Source organism: Etheostoma spectabile, chromosome 17 (assembly GCF_008692095.1).
Source record: "Etheostoma spectabile isolate EspeVRDwgs_2016 chromosome 17, UIUC_Espe_1.0, whole genome shotgun sequence".
In the NCBI taxonomy this organism is placed as follows: Eukaryota; Metazoa; Chordata; class Actinopteri; order Perciformes; family Percidae; genus Etheostoma; species Etheostoma spectabile.
This window is the reverse complement of record NC_045749.1, coordinates 12,844,806-12,865,293: the sequence shown is the minus strand read 5'-3', so window position 1 is coordinate 12,865,293 and position 20,488 is coordinate 12,844,806. Positions and strand designations below refer to the sequence as shown.

At 40.6% G+C, this 20,488-nt stretch overlaps 2 protein-coding genes across 2 annotated transcripts in view; both read left to right on the top strand.

The window, feature by feature from the left end:
* Nucleotides 1-6,855, top strand: part of pyroxd2 (pyridine nucleotide-disulphide oxidoreductase domain 2) — a 7,602-nt gene extending 747 nt beyond the window's left edge. Inside the window, 15 exon segments of the mRNA XM_032541720.1 lie at nucleotides 1-91; nucleotides 477-550; nucleotides 644-799; nucleotides 1,030-1,183; nucleotides 1,281-1,342; nucleotides 1,427-1,524; nucleotides 1,625-1,766; nucleotides 1,879-2,013; nucleotides 2,094-2,166; nucleotides 3,925-4,078; nucleotides 5,131-5,216; nucleotides 5,219-5,281; nucleotides 5,558-5,664; nucleotides 6,012-6,132; nucleotides 6,374-6,855. The exon segment at nucleotides 1-91 is cut by the window's left edge and continues 2 nt beyond it. Of these exon segments, the coding sequence (XP_032397611.1) occupies nucleotides 1-91; nucleotides 477-550; nucleotides 644-799; nucleotides 1,030-1,183; nucleotides 1,281-1,342; nucleotides 1,427-1,524; nucleotides 1,625-1,766; nucleotides 1,879-2,013; nucleotides 2,094-2,166; nucleotides 3,925-4,078; nucleotides 5,131-5,216; nucleotides 5,219-5,281; nucleotides 5,558-5,664; nucleotides 6,012-6,132; nucleotides 6,374-6,444 (1,587 nt within the window). The 3' untranslated portion in view covers nucleotides 6,445-6,855.
* A 2,216-nt stretch (nucleotides 6,856-9,071) lies between these two features.
* Nucleotides 9,072-18,785, top strand: zgc:123010 (stress-induced-phosphoprotein 1). Its single transcript, XM_032541500.1, has 16 exons — nucleotides 9,072-9,293; nucleotides 12,042-12,124; nucleotides 12,263-12,343; nucleotides 12,438-12,494; nucleotides 12,583-12,795; nucleotides 13,062-13,175; nucleotides 13,547-13,592; nucleotides 13,790-13,880; nucleotides 13,979-14,120; nucleotides 14,239-14,343; nucleotides 14,557-14,650; nucleotides 14,803-14,836; nucleotides 15,043-15,120; nucleotides 15,315-15,417; nucleotides 15,511-15,632; nucleotides 16,332-18,785. The coding sequence occupies exons 1-16, from the start codon at nucleotides 9,236-9,238 to the stop codon at nucleotides 16,465-16,467; spliced, it is 1,557 nt and encodes a 518-aa protein (XP_032397391.1). The 5' UTR covers nucleotides 9,072-9,235; the 3' UTR covers nucleotides 16,468-18,785.
* The last annotated feature ends 1,703 nt before the right edge of the window (nucleotides 18,786-20,488 follow it).

Here is a 20,488-nt window from a genome sequence, read left to right as displayed (position 1 = left end):
GCCTATCTTCAAAAGGGAGGACTGAAGACAGCAGTACTGGAGCGCAGACATGTGCTGGGAGGAGCTGCTGTTACAGAGGAAATTTTTCCTGGTAGGGTGACCTCTGACTGGGATACAATCCTTGCTCGACCAAGGTCATAAAGGGTTGGTTCACTCAAATGTACCCCAAAAATAAATAAAAAAATACAACTATTGCTCACCCATAGTTGCATCTCAATGCACGGATACTGTATACAGGGAGGTTACTAACACGTTTAATGAACGTTTCATTTTTATAGACTGCTAGCAAATGTGCTATTAGGGGTTGAATGAATGATGCATAATCAGCGGGGATTACACACTGTTTTGTAATTATCAATTTTTACTTTTACACGTTTCTAACTAAAAACATGGTGTTAACTTGTGTTTTATCAAGTCATGCTTAAAATGAATGTATTATTTTATCCTTGTTAGAGTAACAATACTCTCGTGTGCAGGTTTCCTCTTCTCCAGGTGTTCCTATTTGCTAAGCTTATTAAGACCCCACATATATGCAGAGTTGGAGCTCAAGGTAAACAAAGCAAAGTTGTAAAATATATTAATTCCGCACATTATGAGAAGGCTTAAAGTAGTTGGTCTTCATTTTTTGTTAACATGTTTTCAGAAACATGGGCTAAATGTGTATTTGAGGGATCCCCATGCTTTCACCCCCTTGTTGGAGGAGGGGGTGAGGAGTGCCCCACCAAGGTCTCTCACCCTGGGCTCAGATATGGCCATGAACCAAATGGAGATTGGCAAGTTCTCACAGAAGGACGCCAAGGTGATTTTAGCATTATGATAGCATATTATATTATAGTAAATGGTTTACTGTATTGTGCATGTTTCTGCACTTTCAACTTTAGTGCATATTTAAGCTCTTGTCACAGTAATACTGAACAAGTTCTTCATTGTCCTTCCACCAGTATAAAGTTATTCCGGCCTTTTTTCTTATACAATCCCACATCCTTATGCTCATCCCCATCTTCACCCCATTCTTCGACATGTACCCAGGCCTTTCCGGATTTTGTTGCACACCTTGAGAAGCTAGCGGGAGCTATCCAACCTCTTTTGGATGCTCCTCCCGTCGACATTCAAGGTGTTGCCACTAAATCACTGAGGAAGAGGCTGGCTGCAGCTAAAACACTGATGCCTATTGTCAAATGTGGTGCGTTAGTGGATGTGTGCTTGAGAAATTATCTTTTATATTTTCTCATTTTGTTTTGCAATAACTAAGTCATGGTGTTATGTTTTTGGATTTAAAGGTCTGAAACTGGGCAGAGACATTCCCGATTTTTATGAGATTATAACTGCACCAATAATGAAGGTTTGTTACAGCTTCCACTAAATTTGGCATTAATTGCTGTTTTCTATCGACTGCATTGTGACTAACTCGGTTTTGGTGTTGTAGATCCTCAACCAGTGGTTTGAGTCGGAGCCACTGAAAGCAACACTGGCTACTGATGCTGTGATAGGAGCCATGACCAGTCCAAGTAATCCTGGTAGTGGGTGAGACACATTTTACGATGCCATGTGGCACAAAATAAACACATCTACTGGTAACTATAGGTTTAAGCACCTTTAATTAAACATGGACTTTGCCTTGAAGGTATGTGCTCTTGCACCATGTAATGGGAGAGCTGGAGAAGGAGAAGGGAGCATGGGGTTATGTGGAGGGAGGCATGGGAGGCGTGTCTCAGGCTATTGCCAGGTCTGCTCGATCCTATGGTGTAGACATTTTCACTGAGAGGGTAATATGGTTTTGATTAATTATGCTGATTTTGATGCACTTTATTTTGTGGAAACTGTTTTCTAGCATTTGAATTTTGGTCCTCATTACGCATAAACATGTATCCTTGGCAGGATGTAGGACAGGTCTTGGTTGGTTCAGATGGTGCTGCTAAGGGTGTGGCGCTAAAGGATGGCACAGAGATCCACAGTAAAGTTGTTTTATCAAATGCCACCCCATATGTTACCTTCAAGAACCTCACACCACAGGTAATATGTCAAAATAAACACTACATGTAATCATGGCACCAGAAAATATGATTTATTCTGGCTTCCTGTTTTCGTTCTAGGCTGCCCTTTCTCCAGAGTTCATCAAAGCCGTGGATCAAATAGACTACACCTCACCTGTGACCAAGATCAATGGTAAATCTGTTCTGTTTCTGTCCTATTAATTGATTTTATATGCAGATCTTTCATTAGCTGGTAGCTCTTGTGTATTGACCACAGACTGTATGGTTCGACTGCTAAAATAAATGAATATATCAATCGTATCCGGTGCTGACTGTCAAAATAAAATAAAATCTTCCCACTCCTGAGATACAGTAGAGACCCTTTTCTCTTTAAAGCTGCCTCAAATCATGATTATGTTTACTTTCACAGTAAAGCATGATTTATGCTTCTGCGTTAAATCTACGCCTTGGCTACGTACGTAGGTTAATGGAGACACGGACTCTACACCATAGTCTGACGTGTGACGCACTCTCGGTAGCGTTGCATTTCCCCTACTCATTTCCTGGTTCTACTTCTCCATAAACAACATGAAATCAAAGAGAGTTAACTTTTCCTGCTCCAGATTTCCTACTGTGGTCAGAAATTACAGGGGAGACACTTTGTTTACTCTCACTATACCTCTAGAGTTGCTACTCTCTCTATAAGCCACAAACAGATTGTGTATCAAGAGGGATCAGCTCTTAGTTGTGTGACCTGGTTACACGTACATGGTTGTTTTGACAAACAGAGACATTTCCCTTCATTTGTGCCCTTCATTTACATGCAAACGGAGAATTTGCCTCTGAAAACGAGTCTTTCTAAAAACTCCGGCCAGAGTGGAGATCTTTGAAATCTTCGTTTGCACATTTGCATGTAAACTGAGACAAACGAAAGTTTAAGCAGCCGAGGAAGTGAAGAAGAGAAGAGAGAGGAAGTGATTTGTTGCTGTTGTTGTTTTTTCGGGATTCTGATTGGCTAATGTGGGCTTGAGCTTCTTGTTACACTGCCGCCTACAAGTGTAAATGAACACTTTTCTGAAAACTGACAGGTATGCACAATGTTATTTTTGAAACCGGAGAGGTTGAAATGTCCGTTTATGAAAATAGCTGCCCATGTGTAAACGTAGTCTAGGTCACTGCCTAAGACACAAGTTTCAATGTTTGGGGTATTATAAAACAGTGAAAGCACACAAAACTAAAAAGATGTTTAGTGTTCTTCAGCTTCTTGTGTGGTGCCAATTGGTGCTCCTGCTTGTGAATTACAGTAGAGCCTGATCTGTAGGGCTTTATTACTCGGGAAGTCTTTACTCCCAACTGATCTTTTACAGTGCCGACAGTGCAATGCTTCTTAGACTTAACGATAGTAAGCAGTGTCAGGCGCAACATATTCCTTGCACTGAGAGTTGCCCTAATTGTAGTCTTGCTTTGCCAGACCCTCCTCCAAAGCGCAATGGAAGAGAGTCTGGCTACTCTGCATAGTATTTGGGGATGGGAGGAAAACATGCTGTGGTTTATTGGCATTTCTTTAAACCAATCACAACCATCTTGGGTGGTGCTAATCACTGGAGAAAAGTTGGGGTGCCGCTGCAAAAAAGGCTCGGAAGGAACTTGTTTTGGTGGAACGTGTACGTTTAAAAGTTGTATAGTCATGCAACAGAAAACTCAGATTGACCAGATAGTCTAGCTAGCTGTCTGGATTTAGTACAATCCGGCAGATTTTCCTGCAGCAACGGACCAATCCCGGAAGTGGAACGTCAAGGATATACTGTAGATTACCTTAATTGTAATTCAAACAATTTAAGTAAACAGAAACTTCAGTACACACTATAGAAAAATAAAAATGGATTTAAAAAAAGACACAGAGCGCATTCCATGTAATTTTCTTTGTTCTGACCTGTTTAATTTTTTACAGTGGCAGTGGACAAGCTACCAAACTTTCTAGCAGCTCCCACACCAGACGATAAACCTGGACCCCACCATCAATGTTCCATTCATCTCAACTGTGAAAGCGTGGAGCTCCTGGAGACTGCATACAAGGAGGCCATAAATGGTCGTCCCTCAGCAAGGTTCATCTTCAGACTTCCAAATGAACACTTTAACACATAACACGTTTTCCTCAAGTAAGGTTCAACAATACATTCAGCAACCAAATTGACCATACATGCTTGAGATTCAACTGGAGGTAAATATCACAGGAATACCACTGTACAAATCGTCATATATATCTTGACACTATAATTTTATGTGCCTTGTAGTAGTTATTTTCTCCATTCATTAATGTCAACATAGTCTCGCATTTCCAGACCTATCTCCACAGCGCAGCAGAGTAAGGTCTGGCTCCTCCACACACACATTGCAGGATAGGAGAAAGAAACTCTGGGCTGTTTGCATATCTTTAAACCAGTCACAATTGTCTTGATAAGCTCCGGTTGCAGCGACAGTGGCTCTGCAAATAGTCTCTGGATAAGCATACACATAACCCTAATACCCTTTTCGCGCCATAATTTAGCGTGGATATGTGTTTAAGTAAACAGATTTAAAAAAAATTGCAGATAGACTCCTTTTCCATTGTCAATACATGAGTATGCCTGTCTGTTTTTTTTCTAGTGTGTCATGTTCAACGTCACAAACGCGTTGGAAAACAGGTGTTAACTTTTCCTGCTACAGCTTTCCGTTACAGTGCACAAAGCTGTACACTCTGCTGCACATTAACTTGATATTGAGTTAATGTATATCTGAAAAAATTAAACTCTACTCCTTCTGAGGCTCCATCCTCAAATGTTTTTAAAATATATTCAACTTTGTGATATTTCCCTTTAGTCTCTCTGATTTACTCATCTTCAACGTTTGTATGAAGGTATCGGAATGATGGAATACAAAATAGGATGTAGGCTCTTGAGGATATTTTGCCTTGGCAACTATCATGTTTTTTCCCCCAAATACAGATTTTAAGTTATTCTATTGTATAAAATGACTTGCATATAGCTGCTGTAAATGGGGGAGGGGGGGGGGGGATCTCCCAAATGTTTACAGTGTCTGGCTCTGCCCCGCTGTAGCTTAAAACATTGTTTTATCTCAAATTCCCACCATCTTGTCTCATCATGCCCCACTGCTGTAGACCCATGCTGGAGATGACTATCCCCTCTGTGTTGGATCCTACTCTGGCTCCCCCTGGCTGCCATGCGGTGTCACTGTTCACCCAATTCACCCCTACCACATAGAGGGCAGGGAGTGGACCGACCAGGACAAGGAGGCCTACGCAGACACTGGTTTGAAACACAAAATGATCAAAGAGTTCTAGCGCTGTGCTTGAGGCTAATCTTAAAATGATAAATATAATGTGTGTGTATATATATATATTATCTATATAGTAAATATATATCTATATCGATCTATATATATATATATATATATATATATATATATATATATATATATATATAAATGTGTGTGAGATTCCAAAATTGGTGAACAGTGTTTTTTACAATTTAAATGTGTACTGATTAACCTGTTTTAGTGATAAAAGCCTGTGTTTGTCTCTTCAGTATTTGACTGGGTGGAGCAATACGCACCAGGGTTTAAAAAGTCAGTTGTGGGCAGGGACATCTTGGCTCCACCTGACCTGGAGAGGATCTTTGGGCTCACTGGAGGGGTACATACACTGTAGACATTGTAGAGCTGGGCAACTGATTTGCTCGACACAATCAACTGTCAACTGGATGAGGAATGCATTTGCATACTCTGCAGTGTTCTGTTGTTCACTATCTGCTCAGGGACAGACCTGCTGTATAAGCAGTTAATGGTTACAGACAATTTTACAACAACCCATGAGGTAGAATCAAAGTTCATATCCGCTACATAAAGTGACACAAACTCTCTTTTTTTTTTTTACGTATGACTGTATGAGGCAGTCATTAAACAGGGATAGTTTTATCATAACATTATATACTATATCAAGAAACAAAAAGAAAAGTTAACAATTTGGTTTTGTATTTACAGAATATTTTCCATGGATCAATGTCGCTGGACCAACTCTACCTAGCACGACCTTTGCCCTCTCTCTCAGACTACCGTTCACCAATCAAAGGGCTGTATCTGTGTGGCAGTGGCTCTCATCCAGGTTTGCTTTTAATGCTGAATCCTCAGCTGAATATTGAATTCCAAATGTGGCTGTTGGTTGTGTATATTGTAGTGCAAGCACAATAATTGATGTTAACTTGTCTGGAGTTAGAAAAGCACAGTTAATGAACCTTAATGCATTACATAAGTCACTTGATGATGTCAGGTGAGTAAACTGTTACTGATTTATCCACACAGGCCAAGACTGACTAATTCTTGTCCATTTTATACATTTTTTTTAGGTGGTGGTGTAATGGGTTCCCCCGGTTGGAACGCAGCGCTCGCTGTCATGGCTGACCTGAAGCGTCGCTGAAAGATCTGATGCCATTAGTGTGTGGTCCGCCTATCAGTGTGAATTTGACTGATTTGAGAAAATAATTTCAAAACTCACTCCAACTATCTATCTGATCAGCTGTCTCTCCACCACATTATGTTTGTTAGGGTATCTGAAAAGAAAAAGGTTGATTCAATAATACAAGTTACATGGGATGAAAGACGAGAGGGGAGTAAAAGAGTAAAAGAGGCTTTTAGGCTTTTTATATTGTAGGTCGTCCATGTCAAAAGTCCACTAGTCAATCACTCCTGATGTTAAACACTAATGATAAATCCATTTAGAGAATAACTGACAACTTGTCTCAATGAAATTAACTGTTAATCTAATGATGGCAATTAACCACAATGGGACTTTTTACAACTTTTTATGAATAAATTCAAATGATATCAAGCTACTGTTTTTCTTTTTCTTTTTAACTATGCATAATGATTATTGGTGTGTTTTACATGGGATACAAGAGAAATCTCATAGGTCTTTTTCACAGCTGAATATTTTGACTTGTTGTGGTAGGAAAACACAGGTGTTACGAATAACATTGACTATGGCTATGTTGTATTCAGCTGTCCCAGTAAGGCTCAAGACCCTGAAACTGAAGCAGCTAAATGGAATCCAGCCATCATTCATTTTATTATTTACACCTGTGCTTTTCCTACTATGACATGTCAAAATGTCCCTCTGTGAAAAAGCACACTGTTCAGTGTTTTCTTTTTATAAACGTGAAAACAACGAATTTATGTTGTAATAAAGTTAGTGTTAGGTGACTGCTGCCTAATGTGTTTTCTACAAGTTAAATATACTTTGACAGAAAATTACTTTTATATTTATTTTACTGATGCCTGGGTCTGTCCGAGGTATCTGCCTAATAGGAAGTTTTTCCTCGCCACTGTTGCACTAAATGCTTGCTCTTGGGGGAATTACTGGAATTGTTGGGTCTTTGTAAATTATAGAGTGGGGTCTAGACCTACTCTATCTGCAAAAAGGGCGGAATGCACAACTTTACACCTGGGCTGGATTAAACATTAGGTTAACTGGTCACTTACCCAGGGGCACAGAACATCTAAGGGGCCCTGGGCATCGTCCAATATTATGTTAGATAAACGCGGTCCTCACTTTCCTAATTATGTGCAGATTGTTGCAACTCACGTAAAAAAACAGTGTCCGTAGTTTCTTGCGCAGCAAGCAAGGACGAGCTGCTGCGTTGTGGTGGCCTTGGCCTGAAATTAACACCCGACCACCTGCCAAAGGAGGGTGAATTTTGCAATTGGAGGGTAACACTGTAAATCTACCTGCCACATTGCCAAGTAGCCAGTGAGAATTGAGTGATTCAAACGCGTAACTATCAGTAAGCAGGGTACGCAGCTGCATACGGGCCCGGACCAATCAGGGGCCCTCATAACTGGAAGATGGGTCGAATGGGTCAAATTTATTTCCGTGTTTCTGATATGAAGACGAGACGTGTGTGACTCATCTCACATTCACTAACAAACGGCAAAAAAACGCGCAAAACTTTTCAGACCGTCCTGCCAATGTGTATACATTTTAACATCAATGTACGCTGTAACGTTTTTTCACTATAAAGCCACTGAAAGTTGCTGTTGTTTCAAACCTGTTGGCTCACTGCAGCAGGCGGGGCTGCTGCTCCATTCCCCCCATGAGACCGCAACTTACACACACACACACACACACACACACATAAACACACACAATCTCACACAGTGGATGCAGGAAAAACCGTAGATGAGATGTACAGGAACCTAAATTGAGGACTGCCACGTTATTGTATGTGCAATGATAAGTTAAAGTGCAATAAGTACTTTATCAAACTGTATGAATGTGAGTCCCAGCCCAGGATAGGAAATTATGCCTTTATGCAGGACTATCGACGCCCCCCCACTACAGCAGTGATGACGACGCAATGGGCATGAGTAGGGTACCATGAAGAGGACAGGATAGGATCATAAACCACACATCAATTTCTGTTTTTAACCTTTATGAGGCAAAATGTATGAGGCTGTTAAAAAGTGCCAGTGGCAGGTGGTCAAAAAAGGTAACTGGTGGCAGCCCTGCATCCCGGCAAAGACTGGAGCGACTGAGCTGCCCCCGAGCCTCTGAAGGTGAAGTTTAAATTTGAGTCTTGTTGCCCAGGGCACAGGAAATTGTTAATCCGGCCCTGCTTCACACACACTTGTCAGACTACAAAGCGGCACCGCTACATGACGCGCGACACCCCCGCCTAGTGGCTAAAATATTGAACTGAAAACGAATTTATTTTATATGTTTAGAACAATTGAATTAAATACAAGAATAGAAAATACATACAGTAGGTACCAATAAATATATATGATGGGGGTGTTCCATCAAATTCACCACCCGGTTACACTTGTAATAACCATCAAGTATCACAATTGTTAATATCATGTTATGACAATAAAATGTATATCAATTCAATTAATAATGCAATTATTGTTTTTTATTAATATTATTATCATTCTTAATTAGCGATAGAAGGCATGCATAAATGTTATTCTCGGTTGGTATTTAACTCACTATATTATTAGACCTGAAAGGTTCAATAATCGGTGTCCTGTCTCTTTAAGACGCAGCTCAGGGTGGATCCAGCGTCGGCGTTTGACGCTCAGGAAGTGGACTAAACCACCAAAAGATTCCCGCAGATTCGATAACGATTGTCCCAATGTTACAAACGTGGTCACACTGACTTAAACAATTGTTTAAATATTTTTTTGTGGGATATATGAGACGATAATGCTGGATGGTTGCACTCATGAAATTCACCAGAGATATATGCAGGCTGTTGGGACTCGGGAGCGGTAAGAAACGTCCCACTTTTTCAAAACTTTCTAAACTCGACCACAAGTAAAAATTGATCCCGTAAGTGATAACGAAGTGCGTGTGACAATGAAACGGTGGATATTATCCAACACGCGGTTTATTTAACCGTTTATTTATGATAGTATTGCGCAGTTGTCTTTGTCGTGAAGTTCAATTTACTTCTCGGTTAAACAATGAAAGTTCCCCTCTAGCCAGTTCCACCCTTGCTTGCACCACTTCCAAGTTTGCGCAGTCGGTGCCATAAAGTTGTTGTAATAACGTAATAATCTAAAACACTTTTCACAGACTTTTCCATTAACAACGCCAGTAATAACATCACTTACAAGTCTAATAAGTATGCTTTATATAGCAGGAGATGTGCGTAAAAGGCCTAAACTAATACAGATCAGAAGTACATTCCACGGTTCATGTTGGTATGATAACAATGCCTCAAATAAGTGGCAAATGCCCTGTAGCCCAGAACTTGCGCAATGGTACATTTAGAATAGCCTAGTATGCTTGAGAATCACGTTATGTGTATTATATGTTATGTGCCCACACTTGTCATGTTTTTCTTCTTGCTTCTCCATATGTGTTTGGTTTCCATGTAGTGCAGACTGAGCTCTGTCATGTCACAAACTGTCCATGCCAACTTTGTAAAGACTCATCTGCATCCAAAACAATGAGATGAGTCACCGAGTCAGTTTGCAAAATCACTTAAAACCATTGACACCTGATTTAGTTATTGTGTAAATGATAAGGCCATGCTCTCTCTCTCCCTCTCTGTGTAATGCCCTGTAAAGAAAATCAAACTGTGAAGCTGATTTCCACTCCAGTCCATGATTACACAAGTATTTACATTCCTGTTGAAAGAGCTCACCATTCAACTCAAGACTAATTTAAGCAGTCTCCTTGAAGGGGAGAGGCTTTTGTCCATTGATCTTGGGTCTTTTATTTGTTAGGAGGACATTCCATTATATATAGTTAGGATTTAACAAAAAACAGATTCAGCTAATGGGATGGAGCTGCACGTAAGCAGTGGTTGTTTCTTGACATTTGAGTAGTGAGCCATACACAGACAGCTAAAATTCCTTCCACTTTCTATGTAGGTTTTGAGACATTCACTTATTGTAAAGATGAACAACAACACTTGGTGCTACAGATCTATGTAAAAAAAAGTGTGTGTAATGTACATGCATGGATGGTTAAGGCAGTGACTTTTTGTTGCATTTATCATCACTTTCTAAAATGTTAACCAGATCCCCAGTACCATATAGAATATACAGCATGAGGAAGTCCAGTGGTTGCCTGTCTTCTTTTTCCCCACAAGAAATGTAATATGCTTAAAGGGCAAAACAGTATTGAGAAGTAGGAGAGTTGCAATCACTCACATCAGTGCGTCCTGAGTCACAACATGAGTCACAGACCAAGTAACTTCTCTGAAACTCTTTACTGAACAAATAGAAATCTGACACCACAGAATATCTGCATGGTCCAGTGTTTTGCTTCCTTTTGTCTTTTCATTTGTCTGATGCTGAAATCAGCTCCGTAATTCTGGTTTGATCGGACACACACACACACACACACACACACACACACACACACACACACACACACACACACACACACACACGCACACGCACACGCACACACACGCACCAGCACACACACGCACCAGCACATCACAAGGCAGTGGTGGTCATATTCAACCACGTTTCTGAGAAAAGATACCGTTCTGTCCAAACAGCAGTGTCCAAGGCAGCTGTGTGTTGCATGTTGGGCCTGTGACAGCAAAAAAGTTTGAGCAACTAAAAAGAAACCATTTGGATTAAAATCTCTGTGTGCATTCTTGTCTCATGTTAAGCTTTCCTGGCTTTAAAAAAAAAAGAAAGTCACTTACATCTTGTACAGAACAACATTATTGCAAAGCATCACACCACATGTTAGTATTAAGGCATGTCTAACTGATGGCTACATCGTTACTAGCTGATAGAATATAATGTGCTTAAACGTATAGTGAGTGATGTTAATCCAATACACTTTATGTCAAATTCAGCTTTACGTAAATAGCTTTACGGTCACCTAGCCCTGTATTTTCCGGCCGGCCAGTGTTTATCTGTCGATGAGTCTGGGGAGCGGAGCTTCTGAAGGAGGGGTGTATTTGTTTGGTTATTGAGTTCAAATATCAACAGTCTTTGCATAGTATCGCTTACTGCATCTTTAAATAATGACGTATCATTTTAAGAACAAGCCATATTTTGGAATAGAGCTGTTTCAATTGAAACCCTATCTGGTTCCTAATTGTTGACAAAAATGAGGACAGTGTAATTTTCAATTCAATTTTATTTATAGTATCAATTCATAACAAGAGTTATCACAAGGCACTTTACAGATAGAGTAGGTCTAGACCACACTCCAGAATTTACAAGGACCCAACAGTTCTAGTACTTTCCGCCAGAGCAAGCAACAGTGCGACAGTGGCGAGGAAAAACTCCTTTTAGGCAGAAACCTCGGACAGACCCAGGCTCTTGGTAGGCGGTGTCTGACGGGCCGGTTGGGGTTAGTGGAAATAACAAAAATAGAAAAAATAGTAGTTTGTAGCAGTTCGTTCATGGCATAGCAGGGCACTGTGCGGCATTACAAGGCACAGCAGGACGTAGCTGGGCACCGCAGAGTGTAGCAGATGAACATGGCACCGCCATGTAATCAGGTTCATAGGAGCTGACGACCTGTGTATTTCCCAACAGGCCCCCCTGTCCAGGAGCAGGAGGAGCAGATGGACTGTGGCGCCGCAACCCCTGACCCAAATGATGATGCCATTTTGTCTCAGGTAAACAAATGGTGTCAGACTGACAGGGCATTGTCAGGAGTCAAGACAGCAAGCGGGAAGGTAAAATGTGCAACATTCAACTGTGTGTGTGTGTGTGTGTGTGTGTGTGTGTGTGCGTGTGCGTGTGTGCGCGCTTAGGATGCATTAAATGGAGAGGAGGATTTCAGTGAGGAGGAGAAGGTCAGACGGAGGGCAGAGCGACGCAAAGCCAAGAGGAAGGTAAATCCTTGCACCCCGTAAAGTCTATGATGCTATGTGTGATGGGTAAAGTCATGCATTTTTTTTGATGTGTTGAGCACTGCATCTGTTTCAGCGGCGACGAAAACGTAAGAAGCAAGAGCTGGTTAAGCCAAATGAGAGTGCTGAACGGGTAATAATCACATTATTCCCTTTAGGAATGCAATCTACATGTGCTTTTACTGTAAATAACTGGATATTTATATGGTCCTATGCATTAGGATGATGAAGATGAGGATGGAGGTGGGGAGTCTGAACTTGATGAGAGCGAGTCAGAAGCAGACGTTGGTGCTGAAGAAGAGAAACAAGGAGTGCAAAAAGAGGAGAAAAATGAGGCAAACTCTGCTGCCTCACACAACCACATCGCTGCTCCTGTTATGGCTTCTTCAGGAATCAAAGAACATCTGAAAAACCAAGCCAGATCCACTGAAGAGGTAGGGGAAATAAACTTGAGTAAGATGCATGAATGAATTCTCTGTTGCTATCATTTTTATATACAAGCCACCAATTCTCAAGAATATGCAGGTTTTAACTCCAGCCAAACGCCACCATATAAAATGTGACCAATAATTGCCACATCTCAAGTTAAAGTCCGCAAATCAGTTGGAGGTAGTATTTGTTTGATATAAAAAGCCTGCATGCTTGTATGTCTGGATGGCACCTGATTGAACACCAGTGTCTGACTTTCTGTGTCCCACAGGAGCCAGAGTGGGATGTGAGCAGCGCCTTCTTTGCTAATGCTGCTAGCCATATCAAACCCAAAGGATCAAGTCGCAAGTCCAAAGAAAACAAGGAAAATGAGGCCAGGAGAGAGGTGAGTGAATGCTGATTGATAATGTAAGATAGGAAGTTATGACAAGAACTCCTGTGCACTATTTTTCTTGTGGCAGCAGTAACTTCCAAAGTCCAATGTGTGTGTGTGTGTGTGTGTGTGTGTGTGTGTGTGTGTGTGTGTGTGTGTGTGGTGTGTGGTGTGTGTGGTGTGGTTGTGTGTGTGTGTGTGTGGTGTGTGTGTTGTGTGGGTGTGTGGTGTGTGTGTTGTGTGTGTGTGTGTTTATGCAAATTGTGTGCACCCAATTTGAAAACGCAAATCAAAGCACTTCCTTTGAAGATGTTCAGAACTTGGTGATCAAGTACATTTTCACAGCTGTGTATATGAACTGATAAAAAAATGTTTTCTTACAGACAAATGGAACTGACACCACGACTAAGAAAAGCGCGTCACTGACAGGTAAGAAATGTTTTTCGCATAGCAAGGCAGATAACCAGCCTTATAATATCTAAAAAGAGCCAAAGCCTTCAAAGAAATTATTAAGTACAAATTCTCTTTGTTCAAGCATGTCAGCATGCAGCACCGAGGTCAGTTGAGGCCTCGGGCTGCCAAATCACCAGATAATTATTTACAAGCATTTTTTTCCTTTTTTGCAGAAAAAGGCATTAAGCTGGTGCAAGAGGGGCAGTACACACAAGCTGTCAGTATGTTTACAGAAGCCATCAAATGTGATCCAAAGGATTACAGGTACATCATCTGAGGTCATGACTAGTTTATGACAAAGAGAGTACATACATTTTAAAAACATCTAACGTATTCCGTTTGCATTAAATTATGTCATGTAGGTTTTTTGGGAATCGTTCCTATTGCTATTACTGCTTGGAGCAGTACCCTCAGGCCCTGGCAGATGCTGAACGCTCCATTCAGCTGGCCCCAGACTGGCCCAAAGGACACTTCCGCAAGGGCAGTGCTCTCATGGGCATGAAGGTGGGTACACGGGATAGAGCATGTAATCAAAGAAATATCTGCTGAATAGCTTCACACTATAGTGTGATGAGATTAGCCTTTACCTACTCATTTTTGTGGGGTTTTGTGTGTGTTGTAGCGGTACAGTGAGGCAGAGAAGGCTATGGAGCAGGTGCTGAAACTCGACAGAGACTGTGAGGAGGCTGTCAATGACCTCTTTAACTGCAAAGTGCTGCAGTTAATGGTAAATACAACACCAAACTAAGTCATAAAGGTGTTTCCTGTAAGCCAGGCAGCCGTAAAGGAAAATTACCAGAGCTGCTGCCCCTTTTGAATTTTCCTTTTTTTGTTTTTAGAAGCAACATTTTGTTTTTAAACGAGTCCTCTTGATTTAAAATGTAATTCCTTTGTTGAATTGTCATGACTGGTTATTAATGTTTCTCTATTCTTTCCTCAGGAGTTTGGTTTTGAAGAAATGCAAAGTGTTCTACTGCTGGAGAGATTTTCAACTGTGCAGGCTGTTCTAGCGTCTTGTTCTGATGCCGTCAGGGGTATGATCACATGTACATACTGTATTTTCTAAAAAAAAAGCTTGTATTTTCTCTATGCAACATTGGAGAGCAGTATTGTAAGCAGTAAAAGGCTATATGTTAAAATCCTACAACGTTATTTTTCTATTGATGAAGCTTTTTTTGTTTTGCAGCTGAGAGCCAAGATCCATTAGTTGCGCAACCTGGGTAGGTGACCATTTGTTTGTCAAATCAAAGCTTGGGGCCAGAAGGGTTCTTGTGGCTGAATGGATTTCTTTCACTAATTATTCTTTATAGGTTGTCACACCTTTTTTAGTGTTTTTGTTTTTTTTTAAGAGGTTTTAACAAATTATGTATCTGAACTGTGATTTTATTTATTTCAGTGTCATTCTTTCTCTTTGTATCTCTTTCAGAAGCCCTTGTCCATCTCTGTGGGTGGGCAATGTGACCACGGAGCTAACTGAGAAACACCTCTGGGACCTTTTTAAAATGTATGACCCTCGCCCACTACAATATTATATACTAACCAAATTCATGACTTGAAATGTCCTATTCATATTTCAATAATTAGAAATGTGTGTGTGCGTGTGTGTGTGTGTGTGTGTGTGTGTGTGAGAACAGAAACATGGACATTTAATATTTAACCAAAGTGGTTATTGATTTGTCTGTTTGCTTTGCATTGCAGGTATGGTGAGATTGAGAGTATCCGTGTTCTGCATGAGAGATTCTGCGCTTTTGTCAACTTCAAGAATGCAAACATGGCAGCTCGGGCCATGGAGAAACTAAATGTGAGAACTTGGTTGGTTCCCCTCTTTCAATAGTGTGTCTGATTTTTGAAGTACATTGTTATGGACGAGTTGTGTATATGATTCCTCTCACAGGGTTATTGTATTGAGAACACACGTTTAGTGGTGCGCTATCCTGACCGTCGCACTCAGAGGGTCCTTCCCTTTCCACTTAAGCCCTGTCTCCCTGTTACACAGCAGGCAGGGGCAGCTGCCGGGTAAGAAACACTTCAGCCTCACTTTAGAAACTGTTGGTCACTGAAATCATACAAAAGGATTGCAGTTTTATTTGCTTTTATACTCTATTCAGTCCCTCCAGGATTTTGCGGCCTTTTTTTTTTTTTTGAATGTTGCGGCCTTAAACAGCTGATTTGGTAGGAGCTTTTGTATAACATTGCGATAATTTAGGTCATTTTGTACGTCTCATCTGTTTTTTCCTGCATCCACCGTGTGTGTTTGCGCACGTGTGCGTCAGTCGAGGGGGGAACTGAGCTGCAGCCCCACCCGCTGCAGAGAGCCAACAGAATTGAAACGGTGGCGGCTTTCAGCGTTACAGCGTACATTGATGTTAAAATGTATACAGGTTAACAGTGCGGCCTTTCGCTGTACGTTTTGTTGGTAAATGTGAAATGTTTGAGTCACACGTCTCGTCTTCATATCAGAAACAAGGAAATTATTTTGACCAGTTCTCACTCCCACTTGGTCAGTGGCTCTCAGAGTGCTGCAGGGACTGCTGGGATTGGTTGAAGTCGCAGGAAACTCTGGTTATTGGTCAAATATGCGGAAAAGTTGCGGTAATTGGTCAAAATTGCGAGTCGTACCAAATTCACAGGAATTGGTTGAATATGCGTGAATTAGGGGGGGGTTGCAAAATCCTGGAGGGACTGTTTATTTATGTCATCTTCCTCTCTTCCCAGACCTCGACGACGTGGCCCAGTGAATGGAGACGAGTGTTACTTTTGGAGAACCACTGGCTGCCATTTTGGGGACAAATGTCGCTACAAACACATTCCTGATCAGAAAGGCAAGGACAGGAAGCCCTGGCAGCCTTGAACTCAGTTTACTTTCTGCCTCAGTAGTGTGCAGCAAACTAGGATGCACAGACTGAGCCAAAGGAGCCGGTAATTACTGGACCAGGTTCTCTGGGCTAAAAATATTTACTGTAGCAGAATGGACCAGAATAGTCGCAGGATCAGAGCCAGCACTCAGGCTCAAGGCAGGGATAGTCACACATGTGCCATGAAGGACTGAGAGTATGAAGGTTTTTATTTCAACCAAGGACTGTTCTGAACAGTATTGCTCAATAACAACATTAACCATAGGGGAGCAACACAATGACCTGGCGTAGTCTTTGTTTTAAATGAAAATGTTCACATTTGCAGCCCTTCATGGCACATGATGACATATTACAGCTTTAAGGGATACAACGTCACCTCAAAGGCAAACACCATAAGGAGGAAGTGAAATTGCTTTGGTCCACTTTGGTCATGTACAGCAGTAATGAAAGGACTATGTATTTTTTAGGCCAAGGTTCTTCACTGATAAACCTTTTTCTATAGAAATTCCAACACAAATCAGTGTTCCTCTTTGTGAAGTACAGCAACTTGAACAATACTTTACTTGCAGTTTGTGAACCTGATTTTGAACAGTTTAGATGAATAAGTCCGGTTTATACTGGGGCTCCATTTCCCTCTCGTTCCTGTTCCAATATCAGCCCGTTGTCCACCAGACCAAAGATCTATCAACAGATGTACTTGACATTTCAGTACCTCCCTTATGCAAATATTTTCTTTGAGTTAATACACTAAAGAGACCCAGAGAGGTGCCTTTTATACTGTGCTATGTAGCCTTAGTTAAGATGAACATGGACATACGAACCACAAATTTGACTTGAGGGATTGTAGCTATTAATGCATGGATTAGGTATATAATTCACTTTATCTATTAGGTGCCCTTTTGTTGAAAGATTGAATACACACTGCATGCCTGTTCAGTTGTCGTGACTAGTTATGGAGGACTGGAAGAAGTAATAGAAACACCTGATAGTGTCATGCAATCCAGGAGATACAGTAAATATTACCTTTTAAGAAGTAGTGCTGTAGTTCTCCGTTTTTGGTGAGACCGTAAAAGAGAGGTATTATTTCATGGCAATTTCTATGGCAATGTAAGGCCATAGTTTTTGGTTTTGTTGTATTGGATTGCATTAAATGTGAAAGTCTTCAGACTTCTCCCGGTTCTGGGGACTATAGAGAGCTAGTTGAGGCACTGATCAGTTGATCAGTGTGCCCACCGCAAAAGAATTACCCTTTTATGTTTTTATATCAGCATTAGAATAAACATTTGCATAGTAAACATCTGTGCTTAAGTATATGCAAAAGAAACAACTTACTTCTCAGTTCTGTGTTAGACATACACACAACTACCACCTCTGACAGAATTAGCCTGTTTTTGTAGGTTGGAAATGTCTGTGGCATGGCAATGTCATGGATAAACATGGACACTGACATGGAAACATGGATACCACAGGCTAGTGCCTTATAACAATCCATTTTCAGTCATGTGCACACTGCATAAAAAGCAGTGTTTTTGACCTAAGAGCCTCCATTTCAGTATTTCAGTGAACCAAAGAATGCTTTATCTGATGGCTCTGCACTGAAACTCTTTAGAGTTTCACCACTAGACAGTGCAATGAAACCCATTGGCTGTGTCTGTATCATCCACTAAAACACCTGGTTTAAGCCCACACTACATTCTCTAGTAAACTATGTACAGCATAGTAAGAGTATTTATTTTCCTATTTATACCAACGTTTTATTTCTATTTCTTTTTTACACATACCTTGGGAGCTTCATTTATTGGCCCTTTAGTACTTCTAGAAGTTCCCTTTAGCTTGAGAGACAAGCATTATTAACAGCCATTTGGACCAAACATGGTCACATGCTGCACTTCTGCTTTTCACATATTTACTTTCTGTCTTTTGGCTAAAACTTGTGAAAAAAGGAATTGGACACCTGGTGATTTAACAAACTTGCTTGTTACTTTTTGTTACTCTGGTTGCACAGTGCATTTTATTTTGCAGACTAAAAATGTGTTATATGCTACCATAGCATATTTTGATTTAATTTTATAGATATTTCAAAATTGGACAACAAATTTCCCTAGGTTTAATTTTAGCTATTTGGTATGTTTTTAGTCTTTTGTACCTTTGTTTGAAAACTCTTTCAGGAAAATGCATTTTTAAATATGATGTACACAATGATAACCAGAGCACTGCAACTGTTAATCTTCCAAATATTTTGTATTATTGTTACTGCACTGCAAAAAAAGAGTGTTTTTTATTTAATAAATGTATTTCAGACATCTATTTCTAAGACTCTACATGACTAATGGCACAAACTGGGGGGAAAATGTCTGAGGTATGCAGTAATCTGCTAATCTAATTGTCTGGCAGTGGTGTGTGGTTTCCCCGCCTTCCACAAGGCGGCAGTATTGTACATGTTAGGTTTGCATCACCAAATTAACCCTGCCTATGCAATGCATACACGTTCATCTTTTTTGATTGCCAGGAACCAAGATATTACTCTAAGTCATTCCTGATGCTCAAAACCCTAAAGAAGTAAATCAAAGCAGGCCATGCTGGTGTAGGGGGAATATGGTAACCCTGTCATCACTTGTGTGGCTAGCATAAAAGATGCATTAGGGAATCTGTAACCACCCAGACCAGTGGGAGATGGAGACGTGAGAACGTGTGGGAAAAGCAACCCTTATCCCACAGATGTAAAGAGAGAGTGTAACTAAAGCTTTATGCCACCTGTTCATGCATGTGTGACGGTGCAAGATGCTGCAAAATTAAAGGGGCACCCCACAGATCTTCACATGAAGTATACTCAAATTAAGTACTACACAGCAAACGCTGAAGGTAACAAGGTATACGAGTGCTAAGGCAGGTTGGGGTGGAGGACGGCTAAACAAAACCAGGATGTTCACTGAGGTTCATGTCCCGTGTGAGACCATAAATCAACAGTCACTTTTTTTATTTATTTTTAATAACCTGATGGTTCCTCACCCCTAAGTATTTTGTTGCCTAAACTTAACTAAGCCTAACCAAAAGCAGATAGACTGTATTCTTTCGTCACCAAGACTTACTGCTACTGCTGTACCAAGTGTCCGCAAAGAGAGTGGTAAGGTGGCATTTCACTATTCTGCCCCCACAACATGGAACAATACAAAGTTCTGGAAATTAAAGGAGGGTTGCAATTGGCCAGTTTAAACTCTGCTCAAGGTTTGGAATGAATCTATGGTCTGTGAATGTTTAAAAGTTTTATGAAATGTTATGAAATTGTCTGTAATGTACGGAATGTGTGATCTGTGCGCTGTCTTGGCCAGGACTCCCTTGAAAAGAGATGTAATCTCAATGGGTTTTTCTGGTTAAATAAAGGTTAAATAAAAAACTAAAAAAAAACTAGTTCCATTTCACAATATTAACTACAGTATGTGTGTAAAGGTTTAAAACTGCGACCATTACGTTTGCACGTTAGCAAATCTTGCCTTGGCCTACATGCAAGGTGAAAATAAAAGGCTTTTGTCACATCTGATGAACAAGAACATTTTCTAAATCACAATCTTACTATCTTAAAGCTATGCACCCACTGAGATCACCACACCTGTCCATTTAAGAAGCGATGTATGGACTTTTTTCTTTGAGGATTTCCATCAAAAAAGAAAAAATAAAGCTGTAGGAATCTGCAGATCATGTAAGGTCAAAATGAGATATCACTTGACAACGACGAACCTGAGAGCACATGCTACGATAACAACCACATGCGGAAAATTGCATTGGCAATGCATAAGTCCATGTATACAGTGTATAGGTACATAGTAAATATTAATTATAGGCTAAATTTGAGCATTAGAAATCTAAATATAATTTGAATATTAAAAATAAGAAATTTGAATGGGATGTACAGCTACATTCTCTGCCCTATAACCTGTACAGCATATCTTCTGCAGTATGTGCCTACAGTACATGCTCCAAGTTAAAGCATTATAAAAGCATGGAGAGACGGCGGGGGGG

Coding starts and splice junctions, on each gene's coding strand:
- zgc:123010 (XM_032541500.1), top strand. CDS start 9,236: ATGGTTGCACTCATGAAATTCACCAGAGATATATGCAGGCTGTTGGGA. Junction 14,344..14,556: donor GCAAAGTGCTGCAGTTAATG/GTAAATACAACA, acceptor TTCTTTCCTCAG/GAGTTTGGTTTTGAAGAAAT. Junction 15,121..15,314: donor CTCTGGGACCTTTTTAAAAT/GTATGACCCTCG, acceptor TTTGCATTGCAG/GTATGGTGAGATTGAGAGTA.